The 19,908-nt window shown below is 44.6% G+C and overlaps 1 protein-coding gene across 2 annotated transcripts in view; it reads left to right on the forward strand.

The window, feature by feature from the left end:
* Positions 1 to 19,908, forward strand: part of RSU1 (Ras suppressor protein 1) — a 185,906-nt gene that overhangs the window by 29,337 nt on the left and 136,661 nt on the right. For both annotated transcript variants that reach the window (XR_015722428.1, XM_045787797.2), the window contains exon 3: positions 5,262 to 5,312. Coding sequence is in view for 1 of the 2 variants with exons in the window: in XM_045787797.2 (XP_045643753.1) it covers positions 5,262 to 5,312 (51 nt within the window). In the remaining variant the exon portion in view is untranslated. The remainder of the gene's footprint in view (positions 1 to 5,261; positions 5,313 to 19,908) is intronic.

Consider the following 19,908-nt stretch of genomic DNA (forward strand, 5'->3'; position numbering starts at 1 on the left):
ACGTTTGACCATGGCAGTTTTTGTGCTTTTAAATAATCCATTCTATTTTGGTAGACACTTTCTCCCTTCTTTTTTAACAGCACGGTTTCCATACAGGACTCACCATGAACTCACCATTGCCAAGTGGAGGGGAGTGGCGGGTCGTATAAATACGTTTGTCGCAACTCAGTCTTTGCCTGTGCCAGGCTTTGTGTTGGAGCCTGTGATTTTGATTCTGTCCAAGTTAACTGCCCTCCCCGCAGACCCAGCCTGGAGTCCTTTGTTGCCCTAAATATTTTTTCAAAGATCTTTTATTAACTTTTTCTTCACTGCTCTAATTTTTTCTCCCTCTTACCCACTTTAACATGTAGCTCCGTAGCAATAGTGAGGAAGACAGATGCATTCTCGCGGCATTACCAGGTGGGGCAACAACTGCATTTCTCTTTATTAACACAGAAAAAGAACTTTGAAACTTTGTCACTTTCTCTCCTACCAAATTCTTCTCGAAGGGACACAAGGAAATGGTGGAAAAGAACCAGCTTTCCCTAATTAAATCTTTCTTTGTGAATGGTGGCTGGGAGAAAGAACAAAAAGTTTTTTTCTAATGAGTTAGTTGTGATATTTTAGGAAAACTTAAGACCAAGATGAGAGGATTTTTCATTTTCTTTTGGGATCAAGATTGATGTCTGTGACACTCGGAGGGAGTGGTGTGCTAGTGTGTGAGGCTGCTAGTTGTCTGCCACTTTCAGTTTGCCCCATCTTCGTTGATCATAAAACCCCTACTTTTTAGCTGGCACCTGGTCACTTGGAATATAGACTCCATTTCCCTGCCTCCCTTGCAGCGAGGCCTCACTGGATTGTAAAGTGGTGATTACTTGATTGCAAGTGGAAGTACCATGTGCAACTTCTTGAAAGTATCCCGAAGGAGGAAGTGTTCTTTTTTCTGTCTTTCTGAGGGGAATGCAGACACGATGGCGAAGCTCAGGCAGCCATGTTGAAGCATGAGGTGGGACCAACAAGATACCAGGAACCTCTGAATCACCTGTGTGTGAGAGACAGACCCCCGTTGTGTGCACCCCTGTTACCTTGTGGCTTGCTCTCACATGATGGTGACAGTAATCTTAACCGGTACAGCTATGAATTTTTTTCATCTGATGTGGTATGAGGGTAGCTCTTTGAAATATTTTTCTTCCATCTCACACTGTCTGCTTCAGAGATAGAGGAACACTTAACTGGTGGACAAGGAACCTTAACTCTTAGAAATAAAAATGTGCAAGATCTTCTTCAGTGTTTAAAATCTTAAACATTGTGTGAGAAGCCTTTGTGACTCTGTTGAAAACCACGAAAATGCTCTTCTTCCCTATTGCCTTGTGCTTCTCTTTCCCTAATGGTTCAGTCCCAAGACCAGTGAGTGGGACAGAGGGAGGTGGTCAGGGTTCGGAGCACTGGTGATCTAGAACCGGGGTGGGGACCCGAGTGGGGTGAGTCGAGCATCTGTGCAGGTCAGGGAGCCTGGCCTGTGAGGTCCCAGCCCAACAGGGCAAGGAGGGTGCTGCTGTGGAGGGGCAGGTGAGCAGGGGAGTCTGATCAGAGTGCGAGGGTGTCCCGGCAGGAGGGAGGGGTGTGGGGGAGATTGGTTACTGCATTAACTTTGAAGTTGGAGAGTTGAAAGGACTCCGTTCCACAGAGCCTACTCACTTACGGAGTTATTAAAGGCACAGGATCTGGCTTAGCAGGCATAAGAAAGCCTGGGCGAGCCTTGGGGGCCTCAGAGGCTCAGCAGGGCTGCTCCCCAGTCCTTCCTTCATTGCTCGGGACATGTTGGCTGTCCACATGATGAACCGTCAAGACGTGCGTGAGGAGTTGAGTTTCAGGATAGCCTGGACAGAAACGTCCAGCAATGTCTTTCATGCCTGACTGGTCCTGTGCCCCATAGCCAGGTGTAAGCCGTCAATCTGCACATCCCTAAACAGTGACAACAAGCTGGCCCTGGGGGTGTCCCGGGTGTCTTCAACTTTAAGCTGAACGTCACACATCGCTAGCCAGCCTCCTCATCCTGATCTTGACCAAGAGTCCACACCAAACTTCCGGGGGCCCCTGCACATAAGCATGAAGCTGTCTCAGTCTGGCCGTAAGAGGACTCTATTTCTCGCAGTTCTATATAGGGTTATTGATTACATAGTAAGTCGGTTAGAGGTTAACGGAAGCCGGAGTTCTCACTGTTAGAGAAGGGAGTTCCACATACAGAGAGGGAAGACACTGGAATGAAACCGTGTGATGTACTGGAGTTGGAGATGCTGTTGTGAACTCAGGGTTTTCAATAATATAGTGAAATCAGTCTGTGTGTGTGTGTGTGTGCGCTCAAGCTCTGTCCACTGAGAGGAGCTGAGAACACTGAGCCCCAAATAGCAATGCGCACATCTGGTGCTCAGATTTTGTCTTATAAATACCAGTTTCCACAAAAAGGAACCAGAGCTCATTAGAGAAATGGTGATTTCAGGGCTGTGGCTGAAAAAGGACAAGATGAGCCTGACTATCTTGTGCCAGGAAGCGGCGAAGTGCTCAGGGAGCAGTGGGGGCCGGTCAGAAGGCTAGCAGCCGGCGTGGATGGGCTTCCTCCGGCCAGATCGGGCAGTGTGAACACCGACATACGTGATAACGTTAGATGATAACCCACCGACCGACATAGGAAACCACAAAACCATCCAGATATACAGAAATAAATTGCAGTTTCTCAACAGCAACCGTCTTGGCATTTGGGACTGGGTCGTCCTGAGGAGCTAAAACTATGCTCTGCCCGACTGTCCTTCCAGAAGCACCCGGACTGTTTCTTGCTGGAGATTCCTGCAGAGGAGTGAGTGGGCTGCCTCGTGCCTCGGAGCGTGGGAGGCGGCGTCCCAGGCGCCCTCCCCTCAGGATGGCTCTGCTTCAGACCAGTGCTGTCTCATACAGTACAGTGTGAGCCCCTCAGGAAAGTTTCGGTTTCTAGTGGCCGTAGTTGTTAGAATCAAAACTGTTGCCAGACATCGCGAAACGTACCATGAGGGTAGAGATTGCCGTGGTTGGGGGTCCCGAGCCACGTGTGGCACAGGAGTATCCTCCTTTCCTCAGCCCCCCTTCTCCCCAAATGCTTATTAATTGCAAAGGGGAAAAGAATGCATTTTCAGTGGAGAAGCCTGGCAGCGTCAGTGATCAAGGACAGATGGTCAGCGACAGGACAGACTGAAGTTGTGTGCCACCTGACAGGAAGCGTTGAGGAGAACCCCGCGTTTCCCAGACATTCCTGCCAAAGAGGCTTAACCTCAGTCGAACCACGAAAGCATTGACGGATCTGCATGGAGGTCATAATAGAGAATCATTTGGCCACAGTTGCCAAGGTCATGAAAGGCGAGGAAAGAGAAATGCAGACACGAGGTGATCCAAGAGACCCCCTAGCTGCATGCAACGGGATCGTGACCCGATTGTTTTTTCTAAAAGAGGTGATTGGGGCATCCAGTGAAACTGGAGCGGGAGCGGAGGACTAGGTGGTGATGACACGTGACGGGAAGTTCTTGGCTTGGGTGGCCATGCTGGGGTTCTGTCGGAGGACGCCGTCCTAGGAATACCCTGAGTTTGTGGGACGTCAGGCCAGCACGTGACCTCAGAAGGTTCAGGGCAGGAAAACAGGTCTCTGTACTGCATTTTGAATTTTCTATAACTTTGTGATGGTTGAAAAAAAAAAAAAAAAGAAACATATTCAAAAATTGTCAGGAGTGATATTCTCGTTTTCTTCCCAGTGTGCTGGGGTCCAATATGAAGACCCTTCTTGAGAAAAACTTTTGTCTTCTTAGTTCTTCTTCTTTTTTTTTTTAAAGCTGGTATAACTGACTTTTTTTTTATATAATAATTTTTTATTATGGTATGTTAGTCACCATACAGTACATCCTTAGTTTTTGATGTAGTGTTCCATGATTCATTACTTGCGTATAACACCCAGTGCACCATGCAGTACGTGCCCTCCCTAATACCCATCACCGGGCTAGCCCAGTTCCCCACCCCCCTCCGCTCTGAAGCCCTCAGTTTGTTTCCCAGAGTCCATAGTCTCTCACGGTTCATTCCCCCTTCTGTTTACCCCCCTTCATTCTTCCCTTCCTTCTCCTACCAATCTTCCTACTTCTTATGTTTCATAAATGAGTGAAACCATATAATAATTGTCTTTCTCTGCTTGACTTATTTCACTTAGCATAATCTCCTCCAGTCCCGTCCATGTTGCTGCAAATGTTGTGAAATTGTTCTTTCTGATGGCTGAGTAATATTCCATTGTATATATGGACCACATCTTCTTAATCCAGTCATCTGTTGAAGGGCATCTCGGCTCCCTCCACGATTTGGCTATTGTGGACAATGCTGCTATGAACATTGGGGTGCATCCATGGCCCTTCTCTTCACTACGTCTGTATCTTTGGGGTGTCGTCTTTAGGGAAAAAACTCCGCTGCATAATATAATAATGTTCTTAGAGAAAGAATATTGGAAGAATGGCTAACTGTGTTTAATATATAAAATATGTATTTAAAACGTACTATTTAAAACATATGCTGATCATCCCGCAAAGTTTTAGAGCCCAAAATGGAAGGCAGGTCGCTTTTTTCTTGGACTTTTTGTTTTTTTTCTTTCTTGTGGATCTGTGTGTATCTTCTTTCTTTAGAGTTGGAAAAACCATCTTTTTCAGCAAGTCTGAGCTTGTTCCGTTGAAACCTCCATGAGATTGTTTGAAACTGGCGAGCAATCTGCTGGTGCTCTGAAACATCAAAATAATTGGAGCGGAAAGTTTTTTCCTCTTAGTCGGTAGCGTGTAGAAGACTTTCTGGGTTGCCGGTGGGCACAGGTGAAGTGACGTGCTCCCCGTTTACTGGGACATGGTCTCTCCGTCTTCACATGCTGTTCCCTTTGGTTCCAGTGAGGCGCTGAGCCTCTCCACGCTCCGGACACGCGTTAGCTGTAGAGACGGATCGTTGAGGCGAGGCCCGCGGAGCAGGTCGCCACGCAAAGCTAACCGGCCCTTGTAATGTTTGATCCCGTGACAGTAATCTCATTAGCTCTAACTCGCCGTGCTAATTGCATAACTTTTCTTAATTTGGCGTAACATTTAACAGACAGCGTTACATGAAACCTTCCTTCTATTTTCGTGAGCGCTAACATTTCAACCTGTGAAGATAATGCAGTGCTTCACCTTGTAGAGTGTGGGGATAATTTGGGAACATTTACTGACTGTGTGTGTTTGTTTTTTTTTTTTCTTTTACAGTCTCCTTATCGCACATCACACAACTGGTCCTCAGCCACAACAAGCTAACAAGTGAGTTGACTTTACTGTCGGTTCCGCAGTTTCTGACTTGGAGGTAATATTGTGATACACCGTTGATTCTTTTGTTTCCTTTGAAGATGCTAATGACATGTTATTTGGAGAAACCTAAAATCTTTTTTGGTGACAGTGAGATACACGAGCATATGAGCATATTGTCCTGTATTTTGTACTTTGTTCTGTTTTGTTTTTGTGTGTTTTTTTTTTTTTTTTTTTTTTTTACTTTGCTCTGTTTGGAGAATTCTTTTCTCACGTGTGAACTGAGGGAAGAACATGACATTGCTTCTCAGGAAATGGTTCCTTTCAGGGCTGGTAAGTGCTCCAGTGACCCCAACTGCCAGGTGGATAACAAGTGTTTCATGGGGGGAAAAAAAACTTATTAAAAAAATATTAGGCTAAGAGTTCTTGGCTTTCTCTGTACTTCCTCCCCAAATGGAGAATATTTAAGTGTTGCTCTGTTTCTCTGACGGATAGGAGGGAACCCCCCCCCCCCAAATTGTGTAAGTTATGTAAATTGGCATCTACATTTTTCACATTTTTGAGTCTGGTTCCCAAGAAGAATTCTCTGGGGTCTGGGTGGTGTCATGGCATTGTTAACATACAGGAGAACTGATAGTTGTTTTTATGAAAATGCCTCCTGTGAGTGATAATGGGCCATTTTATCCTTAGAGCTGTGACTTTAAAGATTTTAATGACAGGAACCCACTCTCCTTTCTCTTTCCTAATTGACTGTCACTTCTTTGTGCTTGCCGTATTTCCTGCAGACTTGAGTGATTTTCTAATCATGTGGCAAAAATTTGTTAGGGCGCCTTCTGAGTCCCGTGAAATTGAGCCGAATGTCATGTTGAGGGATGTGTCGCGTGAATTTATGTGTGTATGTCCATTATATACAGCTCGAGGCAATGTCACGGAGCTGCTGATTATTGAGAATTAGGAGGGCAGTTAGGGCCCCTTCATGTGCGGGGAAACAGGCAGATTTAGTTCATGTTTAGCAAAAGCACCTATTTGTAAGGCCAAGGCAAAGTGGCCTGATTGTCACGTTTGAGTAACGGTGGTCACAGAACCTGAAAGTGAAGGCTCCACGTCACATGTGATCATTTTTGTAACAGGTAATGTGCTGCCAGTTTCATGGTTTTTATAGCAAAGGATCCTTTTGTCCACCAAGGCCATAATCCCGGTTTAGAGGGGATTTGCAGTTTGTCTTGAAAGGTGGACAGCATGATCCCTGAATTCCCCAAGATTTTGTGAGCAGAAGTCCCCGAAGCTATTGCCAGTTCATAAAAATACTTAATTGCCAAGCTTGCCCTGGTTGGATTTGCATCATCAGCAGAGCGAAAAAAGTGTACATTTAAACAGGAAGCAGAACATGCTGCATTCCTATTACATCGCTAATAGGTCTGCTCTTTACAAACAAACAAAACCTTTCAGAGTTTTCAGTCGTCGTTTATTTCTTTTTTACATGTCCACAAAGATAGAAGTCTCGGGGATCAGGGGATCAGTTTCTTTCTCCAGGCACATAAACAGGAGATTAATTTAGAGAGGCATAAAAACGGAGTTAAATTGTGGCTGTTACTGAAGAGGTTGGCTGCGAATCAATTCAGACTTCAAATTTCTTCCTTCCCTGTTTTTATTTCTTTTTTTTTTCTTTTTCTATTTGAGACACTCTTGACCTAATCCAGGAAACTCTAATTAATAGTCTTGGTAACTTCTGTTTCAAGCCCTTGTGAGTCGTGTCAGTGACACTCGGATCTGTTCCACTAAGGTCAAATTAGCATCTTTTACTATTTTTCTGGCATTTAAATGAATGACTTCGCTATGGTTTTTCAAGTATTTATAGTAAATATGTCCATTTGATGGAAATATAAATATGCATTAAATGCAAGTGGCGGAGCACACCCTCCTGTCACTTTGTATGGTAATCAGTGTCTTTCACTTTCGGTGGTTTTTAATAGGGCCTGGCTGACAATGCTGCATTAGAACCGGTGGCACTCAGAAGTTAAACCCCTTAGCCCCGCTTTTGTCTTGCAAAAAGTACTTGTGTTTTTCTCTTAGTCCGCCAGTTACACTGTTGTTTGACATTTCCACTTGTGTGCTCCCGGAATGAATGGGAATGAATGGCTAGCCGGCACAGACAGGGACCTTGATTTGGGGACACCGTGGGACTCCACGCACTGGAGTCAGGATCTGCGGAGCCATCCAGACCCTATGGCAACGAGTGGGCTTCCTTTCCCTGCTGTTGGTTTTGACGTGGACACGTCCTCTCAGCCTAGTAGGAGGGAGGCCACAGGAAGCCGGAAGTGGGCAGATGATCCTTCAATTCCCCAAGATTCTGTGAACAGAAATCCTTCAAGCTTCCTCTATTTGAGTTCATAAAAAATATTTCCAAATTGTCAAGCCAGGCGCTATTAGGGGTTTATCATTACTGCAGCAGCACTATTTAAATTTAAACCCCGGGGGATTGGGGCCCTGTGGATGGGCTTTGGTAGAGTGGCGGGGCGGGGGGGGGGGGGGATAGCTGTGCCTGGAACAACTTTCCCAGACGCGTGCGTCTCCCTGAGCTATGTAGACGGAAGGCAGAGCAGCAGACGCATCTTTCCTTCTTCCCTCTGCTCTGATGGGCAGGTGCTAACTGGCAACCCAGCAGAGGTGCTTTCTGGCCCTGGAGGAGTGGTTTCAGAGTAAAGACGGGGTTCTCGCAGAGTCAGGCTGTCCCGTCTGAGACACCATTCACCCTGAGATAACGCACACATCTGGTGGAAGGTGCGGTTTCCTGATTTTCAGAAGCTGCCCCGATCTGCCCCTCCCCCCCAGCCAGCTTTTCCTCCCCCTGTGCTGCTGCAGACACATTCGTCAGTCTCTCCTCACGCCCAGCCCTGCCTCTGCACCTTGCCTCCTCCGTTCCACTCCTTGCGGCCTCGCCCCCTCCTCCTGTCCTCGAGGCCCCCCAGCTGCCCTGGCCAATGGGAGATCTTTCTTCCCCAAACTCCTGTTGTTCATGGACCCTTCACACCTGTGCAGTACGTCCTTGTCCTCCTCCTGCTTTATGTATCCTCGCTCTCTCCAGATAGATCTGAAGCATTTTTGAAAGTGGGGACCGTTCTTCTTTTTCTTTAACACCAGTTGCCGAGCACAGGTGCTTCTTCCCAGGAATTGTCTACAGAAGGCAGTAACGATTGACAGAAGGGAGCCCTAGATGGCAGGGAGGTCCTGCGAGGAAACAGCTGGCTGGAGGTGAAGCAATCTGTGTAAAAACTGGACCTGTGGGATTAACTGGTAGAGGGACCTGAGTAGATGTGGCCAGCACACACTGCTGTTTCCTACTCAGGGGCTAATGTCACACGTGCTGGACTGAGGGCTCTGAAGAAGCATTACCCTGTGTCCTGGGAACTGATGTCCACGTCGTGTTCCTCGTTCATAGTGAGGAGTGATGTGTTGGGATGGCCCCCCTCAGGTACATCTGAGCAGGTGGGGACTGCTGGTGTCAGGATGACCCATGGATGCTCCTTCCGCCCAGTGACCCTGATGGGCTCGGCTGAGTGTCCCTTCACCATAAAGCCTCCTTTCGTTCTTCTAGCTGTGACAGCTTCTGTGCCTGTTACTCTTCATTTCAAGTTAGTTTTATATATTTAAGATCCCCCATTATTTACTGATTTCTTCATGCAGTTAATTGCATTATAATTTCCCTGAGGTCAGGAGCCCTGGCTGAAGCTCTTTTGTATCCCACCTCCAGCAGTACCAAGAGCCTGGTGAACATCTCCTCGGCCCTCAGTTAATACAGGTTGATTAATGGGTTGGCAGGTGATGAGTCGTGCGAAGTCAGAGCAGAGATGACCTACCCAGGGGCTTGCTGCTCTCAGTGTTTTGAAAGAAGGGAACATAGCAGTGATTTCAAAGACTGTTTTCGGGTGTGTCTGCCCTCCTGCTCCAGGGCTTGCCTTTGTGATTACTCTGCCTTTTAAGCCAGTGTTTTCTGAGTCTTTTCAGTTGGCTCCGTAAGCTCATACCTGGTTTTTATGGTGGTTTGGGAGTGTTAGCTTTGTAAATGTTTTCCTGCTTGTTTTCAGTCTTAGAGAATTTCATTTTGAGACTGTCATTTTAAGGCTTCTCCACTAGAGGTCACTGTTGAGATACATATTTTTTTTCCCTGGGTCTTTTGGCGAAAAGATTAAAAACCGAATTTGTGTTATGAGATTAAATTTTTTGCAAGCTATTCTGCTCTGTCCAGTAGGGTATGTTGCTGTTGCTATTTATGTGGTGCAGTTTGCCATTATTAAGTTAGATCCCTCTAGAAGGATATACATTGTTTTTCTCTTTTGCTCCTATAATTATCATTCTGTCTCACGTACCATTTTTTAGTTTATTATGGCTACTTTCTCAACTTAGAAAGTTTACTTCTTTACATTAGAAGAATTTTATTGCCCTCTGTAGTATTTTGTATTGGGGATATGTAAGATTTTATTCCCGTGGAAGAAAGTTGAAAATATATATGCGTGTAACCAGATTTTAATAAAAAAATAACCATGTAAAACCCAGGGAAATGTGCATTTTGTGAGGACTTACATGGATTCTTTTACTAAATGCCACTGTGAAGGGAAGGATGTTCTGCCTTATGAAATGAATTACACTCTGAGTTGGTGACAATACAGTTTCTAGGCATAATTTTTTAATGCGAAGCTTTTCTTAATTTTAAAAACAATTTTATTTTTACAGCCACACTCACAGATATTGCCAGCACCTTGAATATAATAGTCATGTTTTTCATTTTGTGACCCATGCATTTTGAGGATTAAGCATTCATCATTTTGTGCAAAAAATACGAAGGATATCATTTCGCTTTGTGTGAACGTTGCACAGCCAGCTCTGTGTAAACCTTTCATAAGTGTGGGTCTCTGGATGTAACTGTTCAGTTTTATACTTTGAACTTTGAACTGTCGTATAAAACCTTTTCTTGAGGTTTTAGGAGTTTTGCATGCAGTTTGAGGCCTTAATGTGACCGTATCTTGTCGTTTAATGTATCGGAAATGGCTAGTCAGGCAGTAAACCTAAGTTTTATGGCAAAGCGTGTTTTATTTTTTTAACAGACTATTTCCCATTAGTTATAGCTTATGTATGAATTCAAAATTACAGTGGACAAGAAATGGTAGGATTTTCTTTTATTAGCGATTTCAGTAATTTATCAAAGAAAATGTTCTAAATATATAGAAATTAATATAATATTTTAGGGGCGCCTGGGTGGCAGAGCGGTTAAGCGTCTGCCTTCGGCTCAGGGCGTGATCCCGGCGTTATGGGATCGAGCCCCACATCAGGCTCCTCCACTATGAGCCTGCTTCTTCCTCTCCCACTCCCCCTGCTTGTGTTCCCTCTCTCGCTGGCTGTCTCTATCCTGTCGAATAAATAAATAAAATCTTTAAAAAAAAAAAGTTAATATAATATTTTAAAATTTTATGTAGATGTATATATATATATATATATATATATATATATATATATTTTGATGGGATATTTACCATAAATGTTATAAATGAACTAAGGAGCATGTTGCACATGAAAATGTGACATTCTCAAAATATGCATATCTAATTATAATGAAGAAAATTAAGCAGTTTTTTAAAAAGCATAATAAATTAAACCCCTTTCTACAGAGCTCATAGATTGTTGAGATGTATGAGAGAAATAAACTGTTCCAACTCCTAAGAATGACCTTGGCCAGTGTTCAGCACCTTTGTGTTCTACCGTCTCTAGTTCTTCTCTCATAGATTATTTGTCATGCCTTATGCAAAAGTTCCTGTGCATGGCTTGTATGAAATTAAACTGAGGGGAAATATGCAAAGTAAATCATCTCTGTGTCATGAATTTATCTTGTGACAATGTCAAAACAACTTGCTGTTTGCATTTTAAAAGAGTGTAAATGTATCTATAATACAGAGGCTTTGATCAATAGCTTATTTTTTTAATTAGTGCACATTTATCAGTTTGTTACTATGCCACCATTTGAAAGATTGGATTTGAAAAACTATATACATAGTATTTTTGAGTCTGGCAGCTATTAATTAGACAGTATGTATCAGATACCAGTGGTTAGGTTACCATAAAAAAATTTACCCGCAGTTGGGAGTTTGTTATTTTGGTTTAGTAAGGAAACCTGCTAGATCATCTCACGGAAGATTCTGTTGGCCCCATATCCAGAACCAGCAGAGGCCAAGACCAGTGGGTGAAGTTGGAGAAGCTGTCTCTTGATGGTATTGTGTCCTTCGCTCAGAGTCTCTGGCCCACTGATGCAGTGCTACCAACCAAAATCTACCTATTCTAGAATCTCTTTTCTTGGAGTCTTGCTCTGTGCCAAGAGGAAGCTAGCTAAACTGTAGTGTATTAATTCTTCCACAGTATTTTTTATTTATTATTATTTTTTATTTACAGAGGGGAAGAGAGAGGTGGGGGGTTAGGAATCTTTTTTTTTTTTTTTTAAGATTTTATTTATTTATTCGACAGAGATAGAGACAGCCAGCGAGAGAGGGAACACAAGCAGGGGGAGTGGGAGAGGAAGAAGCAGGCTCATAGTGGAGGAGCCTGATGTGGGGCTCGATCCCTTAACTCTGGGATCACGCCCTGAGCCGAAGGCAGACGCTCAACCGCTGTGCCACCCAGGCGCCCCAGAGGGAGAGAGAATCTTAAGCAGACTCCATGCCCAGTGTGGAGCCAGATGCAGGATTCAGTCCCATGACCCTGAGATCATGACCTGAGCCGAAATCAGAAGAGTTGGATGCTTAACCGATTGCACAAACCAGGCGCTGCCACGGTATATTTATAAATGGAACGACTTTAGTTGGGAGAATTTCAGAATGGTGGCGGGCTTGGAGAGAATGGCGTGGTTTTTTTTTTTAACCTGTCCCTTTCCAAATCATAACTAGCCCCTCTAGGGTAGCTGATCTTTAAAAGTGTTTCTTCTACTATTTATAATACAATTCTCAAACAGAATTGATTTAATAGCAAAAAATGTATATATGAATCATCTGTTGACTATTCTTCCTAAATAATGTGTGTGGTGTGCGGGTGTATGTGTGTGTCCGTTCGTGGGTGTGCTGTGGGGGAGGGTGGGAGAGGATATTCTAAAAGGTGCAGTTCCTCGGTGCATACATTCTTTTGGAGAAGTTAACACTTCGTAACTCACTGGCCTTTTTTAATGGGGTGAAACTGTGTCAGTGATTCCTAGAAAAATGCACATAGGTTTTGAGGATCCTATAAAAACCATCCATGAAGTCTTTAGGGGTGCATATAACCCATATTTAGGAACCCTGGAGTAGGGGAAAGATAACACTGTAGTTGTGGGGTAGATATACTGGTGCTATTTCTTAGAGATGTTGGCTGGAAATTTGTACAAAACTTTAGAAAAGATGACATTCATTGCAATGTGAAATACACTCTTGATAGCTTTTTAAAAACGTTCAAAAGTTCCACCTACTTTAGCTGCTGAAATTTACATTTCGTTAAATAAGAATGTGTAATCTTGAGTGGAATGCATGTGTATTGTTAACCGTAAATATAAAACTTCATTATTTTACCAGCAAAAGTGGGTTTACTTGGGAATAGCAGAGAATTGCACTTTGGGACAAGCAAGCTGTGGCAAAACCATGGGCAAGTCTGGAAAAGAGAGTGGGAGCTTCTTTGTGGAGGAGGGGGTAAGTTGGGATTGCTGTTATAAGCAAAAAGCCCATTGGAATAAAGTGGGAGCTGGAATTATGCTGGCTTTTCATTGGCTAAGTTGTTACTGTCTCTTATTGGCTGGGCTGTTGCTAGGGTGAGGAGGTAAGCCTTTCTTGCTCCTGCAGGGATAGTAAAGTTTCCGTGTACAGCGTCCATTTCTTCCTATTGGGTCCGCAATTGACCACCAGTGGTTGAGCATGAGGGCTCCCTCTGCTGGCCTCCCAAATCCGTTTGAGTGAGGTGTCCCTTTATTAACGTTCACAGTATTTATGTATTTCAGTTTCCATAAAACCTAGGAGATGCTTTATTCCCATTTTAGTTTTTCTTCAGTTTGCCAGTCAGCTTATAAGACAAAACACTGCGCTTGACCGACCACTAGTTAACAAACTCATCTACTTCCTTTTTAGATGTTTTCGTCTGAACCCTCTTGTCTAATTTTTTGCTATTCCTTTAGCCTTTTTCTCCTGCCCAAATGTACTCTTCTCTGATCACCCGATTCTTACCTGCAGTCCCTGACCCTCTTCAAATCTTGCTCATCCTTCAAAAAGTTGAGAGGAATTCTCCTCTTTCCCCACAAAGCCCACCTGTCCCACCATCTGTAGTATGTGGAAAATCAAGTATTAAGGCCGTCCTGAGTTTAATATTAGACTCTGAAGGGCCAGCCTTACGTATATGATGACTTGAGCATGAAAGGAAGGGCATATTTTGGCGCCCTCCTCTATATCTGGTAGAAGCAACAGGCCTGATGTGGTCAAGTAACCAGAGCTGGAAGGTGGGGGGCTTTTCATGGGGTCCAAGCTTCTGTGCTCACCATCGCCCTGCTGTCTTGTCAAGGACGTACGTGTGCAGTTCACGTATCCCACCCACGTAAATCGAGGAGCTCAGTGGAGGAAGCGTGGCCGTGACACTTTGCCTGTTCAAACAGAAAAGCAGGGAGAATTCTAAAGGTTAAGAGGCAAAATTGTTATCATAGAGTGGGCGTTCAAAAAGCCCTCTGTGGATTGTGTGGATTTTTCTGGTCCTGGCCATTGACCCCTGGCCCATTTCTTCCTCATGTAATTACTCCCATCCTCAGCATTAAAGTACAAGACGAGGAAAGAAGAGAAGTAACCCAGTGTGGCCTGTGGCTGAAGTCATTCTTTATCGTAAAAGAAGACGTGAATTATTGGCAAAGCGTGTGTGTGTGTGTGTGTGTGTGTGTGTGTGTGTGTGTGTGAATTTGACTTTTCTGCTGTCTCTCTCTTCATGCTTATAATCGAGGATTGAGTGTGTGTGTGTATAATACATTATAATGATATTTAAGAGCCTGGGTAGCTCTTTCTAGGACACTGAGCTTGCTATCTGCAGTGATTGAAGTGATTTTTGTTTTTGTTTTTCATGTTCTCCTCTTCCTTCTTACTGTGCCTCAAAACTTCGTAGGCATTTTTTTGCAGAGAAGCCTCTGCCCTCTGCTTGCCCTTCACTAGATGTCACTTCCTCCCAGACCATCGAATGTCACTGCCTTTCCTCTTCGTGCTGCTTCTCTGACCCAGCTCCCTGGTTAGGGCTGGTTATTGACATACTGCCTGGCTGCCTGGGTAGGTGCCTCAGCACCCCAGTGTGCTTTCAAAGGTATGTTCCTGAAAGAATGCAGGGTTCAAGACTGTGTGGACCATTCCTCGGTTCTCTCCGGGCTGTTAATAAAAGATTCCGAAATCAAGTAAATTCTGCAGCCTCAGAGGGGCAGAAATCCACGCTTGTCAGCTTTTTGGGAGATTTGTTTGGCCTTGCGTACACATTTTTTATAGCCCAGGGACATATATTTTTGCATGTTTGACTTGATACTGTAAAATCTGCCTTAATGCTTGCTTGTAACTTTTTCCCCTGATTTTTGTGGAATTGATTATTCTCATTGTTGCTGAAAGAGTAGAGTCTTTTTTTTTTTTTTTTTTTTTTTTTTTTTGCTTCTTTTCAGTGAATTAAGTCAGGATATTTTTGGTTAGTAAAATTACTTAAGCTGCAGAATCTTAAGGAGGCCCATGATGAGATACAAGAAGTACGTACCTCTAGGTGTGGGTGCTGAGTAAATACTGTTGTTTAACTGATTGTATCATTGCTCATGCCATTTATAAAGCTAATAATGTTTTGGGGGACGTTGGCCTTTATTGGGTAGATGTTTAGATTATTTTGGTATTTAATTTTTACCTTGAGGAACATAGAGATCCTTTTAAACGAGAATCTGCTTCACTGTTTCATAAACTTTATGTTTTTAAATAACCCGTAACTACTGTAATTCACTGTTGTAATAGCTGCTTTGGGGGAAATCCCATAAAGTCTGTAAAGCCTTGTTATCATTAGTATACTTTTGAACTTCACGTTCTCGTGCTAAGATAATTAGTTCAGTACCCACCTCGTGTTTTGGGCCAGAAAACAAAAGTCATTAATCACTATAAATACAAATGACCTTTTTTGCATATAAAATTCTGAAGAGCGTAATTATTTGTATGCAGGACTAAAGAGATTCTGCTTTACAGGTAATCATTAAACTGGCATTCAAGACTATGATTCCTAATTTGCTGAAAAAATTGGCATCTATATAATGAGTCTAGACATCACCTCTGTGGAAGGAATAGACTAATGTCTCCAGCGGGTATAATTGAGTATTAAAGGGGCTGTCCTTTTATTCTGACCAGAAATGCCCCAGGTGCATATCTCACATAGTTTCTGTTCTTTTGGCGTCTTCCCACCTGGCCTCACTCGGGCCATAGGGAGACAGTTGTTATCCAGTATTGTTTTCATCCAATATTGGGGCAAAGAAATGTTTGCTTTCACCACACCACTATTTGGATGTATTCTCATGGTTTTCATCCTTTTTCTCATAACTTTGTTGTAGCACTGTATCTTAAGGATCTAATAACTGGCCTCATTGAACGATCTCCTACCTTCCCTTATCCTTTTCTGTTTAAGAAATCTTAGAAAGCAGCAGAAACATACAGAAGTCTGACCAAGCATCTTCATTTGTTATGGCAACCAAGTCTCCTGTTTTTAGTATAAATATGTCAGGTTTGGGCAGGCAGTGCTGATTTTTTTTTGCTTTACCTTATCCCATATGGTGGTGTCTTCACATGTTGTGTGGCCCGTGGGTCAGTAGCACTGAGGTGTGTCTGGAAATGGGCACGAGATTGTAGCGTTTCACCCATTGCCAGGCGGGCAGCGTGCCCACCGCTGGGCCATGATCTCATGTTCGCCCTTGCCATGGGCAGTGGTTCCCAGTAGGTACCCACTCTGAGTCTCCCTCTTCGTCCACTTGGGGCGGTTTGCAGTCCCTCCCCGGTTTCCCACGATGGAGGCAATGGCTGAACCATGAGTTCAGTTTTTCAAAGAGGCACCCAGGCAGCATCCCCTTGGCCTTCATGCCTTAGCCTGGCGCCTCCTCTTTGCAGGCATCTCCGGATTTAAAAAAATCCAGTCTGGAAGCTTTTGCAAAACAGTTAGGCACAGCGTAGTTCTGACTACTCAGAAGTTTGGTGGAGGTGGTGGGTAGGGTTCACGACTCTGGATTTCATGCCCATGCTTATGAGGAAAACCTACATGTGTTGCGAGCAGCTTCTGGCTTCCCGGCAGCCGTGGGTGGTAACGTGGTGCATGGTCTCTTACTGCCCTTTTGTCGCTGAAGAGGACCTGGCTGTCGGCGCGAACCATATGGCTCCAAAGACCAATGCGTGACCCGCCGGCCTTTCCGTAGGCTGCACGCCGCCGAGCGCCAGTCCTTATGTTTTGCAGGGTGCCTGATGCTACTCGCAGAGCCTGTCTTCGCGATTTTGTTTCTTTGCCTCGGGCCACGAGATGCTTTTGCTCGAGAAGCCCCCAGATCGGCTGCATCCCAGCTGGTCTCTCTGTGCTGTCACGGCCACCCAGCATCCTCCATTTACTTCTCGCTGTTTCAACGGCCAGAAGCATAGCAAGGGGCATCTCTTCATGGGACCACCCTTGGTCACGATGAAGTTGCTGCTAAGTGACTCAATTCGATGAACTAGGGAATTCAGGACTTTTTCTCCTTGAACGTTGTTCATACTACTCCGAACTCATTTCGCCGTAAGGATCTGTGTGGGTATAATGGGACCAAACGAGCGTTTGTCCCTCCAGTGCACATCCAGCCAGTAAAAGCTGACACCGAGCTTTTGCAGCGCAGGAAGATAAGCTGTCTGTTGGTGTGCAGCCACCCAGGAGAACGGGGGGCTAATGCCCCAAAGCCCCAGATTCCCCAGTAGCTGACAGGTGAGGACTTTTAAGGGCAAGATTTGGGGCAGGGGTCTTCTGAGAAGGTGGAGGCTGGTGATTGGAGGCCCATGAGGTCATGGTAACAGATATGCTTAGTTACACCTAATGCCTCTTCATCTGGTCCTGTGGAGGGGTGTTCCATCTCGAAATTGGAATCTGAAAAAAAAATCTCTCTCTCCATGTTAGAGATTTCATTCGTATTTGGTGTTGATGTGTTGAGGGTGCTTATGTGCTGATTAGCTGCCTGTGTGAGCTCTAACTATGTTAGCTTGAATGATAAGCAAAAATTCCTACCTCTTGGGCCTGGGTCTGTGTGTACTCGGGCCAGCCCAGCCGTGCCCGGGGACGGTGTGACCTGTCGCGTTCGTTCGTTCATCTGAACTAATGAGACGGATGCCAGCTGCATGGGGAAGCAGTTGACGGGAAATGGTTGGATTGCAGGCCCCAGGTTGGGTGGAAGCTATTCAGAGTTCTTTTTTGGTTTTGTTGTTGTTTTTTGCCACTTTTCATCAACCCCAAGTCTCAACTTGTTGAAGTGACAGAGAAGACTTAATTTGGGTAATCTTGCTCAGCATTATTGTGTGGGGTAACGGGCATATAAATTGGACTCACGACTTTGATGTCATCAGTAAATTAAGTTTTCTGCACCAAAGTGGTCTCTGGACCAGCAGCATCAGTATCCACTGGGAACTTGGAAATGCAGAAGCTCGGGCCCCATCCTAAACCTACTGAATCAAAAACTCTGAGGTGTGCGTCCCCCCCAATCTGTGTTTTAACAAGCCTTCCAGTAATTCTGATGTACTCGAAAGTTTGTGACTCCCTGACCTAGAGCAGCACGATCGAGAACTTTCTGCAGTGAAGGGAATGTTTTCTATCTGTGTTATCCAATATGGTAGCCACTAAACACTTGAAATGTGGCTTGTGTGACCAAGAAACTGAATTATTAATTTTACTTAATTTCAAGTAATCTAGATTTAAATTTACTTCTTTTTTCTTTTTTTTCTGTCTTAACTCTTTCCTGTAGTTCCCTCACCATGCCCCCATCCTCCACCTCTGGTAATCATAAATCTGATCTCTTTTCCTATGAGTGTGTGTGTGTGTGTGTGTGTGTGTGTGTATGTATGTCTGTGTCTGTATCTATATGTTTTAAGCCTCTACATATAAATAGGATTTTACATGGCTTGTCTTTTTCTGTTTTATTTCACTTAGCATAATGCCTTCAGGGTCCACCCCTATTTTGCAAATAGGGTTTCCCTTTTTATGGCTGAGTAATATTCCACTGTATATACATAAACTACATTCTCCTTGTCCATCCATCTGTTGGTGGACACTTAACACCACTTCTGGTGTCTTTGCTGTTGTGACTAATGCTGCAGTGAACATGGGTGCAGATATTTCTTGCAGACAGTGGTTTCATTTCCTTTGGGTATGTACCCAGAAGTGGAATTGCTGGGTCATATGGTAGTTCTAGTTTTAATTTTTCTGAGGAACCACCATACAATTTTTCATGGCGACTGCACGTTGGACAGGCCAGCGCCAGAGCAGACCCTGCTACTTATCATTGTGTGGATAAACGAATAGGTGTTTAAAAATAAGTTCTTGGTTGTTCAAGTGTGAATTTGATATCCCAGGACAAAATGCTCCTGAAGTGAAGGTGCTGTTGCTGTAAGAATCGTTTACTGATGTTCTGTTGGGGGAGGCAGGCGACGGTCGCTGGTTACTGGGTCGGTTGTTTCTTACAGCCGGAGCGCTCTGGTCTGTCCCGTGTGTCCAGCGAGTGCGTGCTGAGGCTTCCCGCTGGAGGGAGCTGCTTTCCAAGGGCTGTTAATGTAGGAGATTAGCCAAGTCCCCTTCTAGCCCAGACTCAGGAGCCTGCCCAGGGATTGCGCTTCTTGTTGTGGGACTGTCCCCAAACTGCAGGGGCTGATTGCTAAGTCTGGCTGGCACACGCTTCTCCCACGAAACTAGAATCACGTTCAGGCTCTAGAGGTGGGAGGCCTTGAAGGCAAAGAGGGTCCTGTGGGGCACATCAGTCTGAATTGTTGTAGCTGCCAGGAGGTAACGTGAGACCAGTGTCTGCCCAGAGCTCCAGGGGTGGCAGGACCCCATCTCTGTCACCTCTGCTCTGGACCGAGAGGGCTCCCAGCGGTCATCTGATCCTGCGACAAAAGCAGAATGTGGCATTTAGGAGCCAGAGGACACCTGAGAGTGATTGGGGACCTTTCTCTCAACTGTAGCAACCAGAGTGTCAAAATTAAAGCAGTCGTTTTTGACAGAAAATGATACTAAATTCTCTGTCATAAGCAAAGTTCTACATGACTGAGCTTCCTAATTGAGGGCCCCATTTGTTGCATTATTTAAATCCATATCATTGATTTTCGTCATCCAGCTCTTTTGAGAATCATAGAATGCTAAAGGCAGGTGGGAGAGGACTTTGAAAGGGTCCTCGTGCAGCCCAGACTCCTGTGTTCACACGTCACGCTGCCCCCGTTTCCCTTGCGAGCTCGGCTCCTGGTTGTCTGTAGACTGTGTGGATGTATACAGCTGGGGTCACAGTCACAAACGGGACAGATTGATGAAAAGGAATGTTGCCAAGGCGTAATGAGGAATATCTTGAGGCTGACTGTTC

This window comes from Ursus americanus, chromosome 31 (assembly GCF_024610735.1).
Source record: "Ursus americanus isolate L20-20 chromosome 31, mUrsAme1.1.p, whole genome shotgun sequence".
Taxonomy (NCBI): Eukaryota; Metazoa; Chordata; class Mammalia; order Carnivora; family Ursidae; genus Ursus; species Ursus americanus.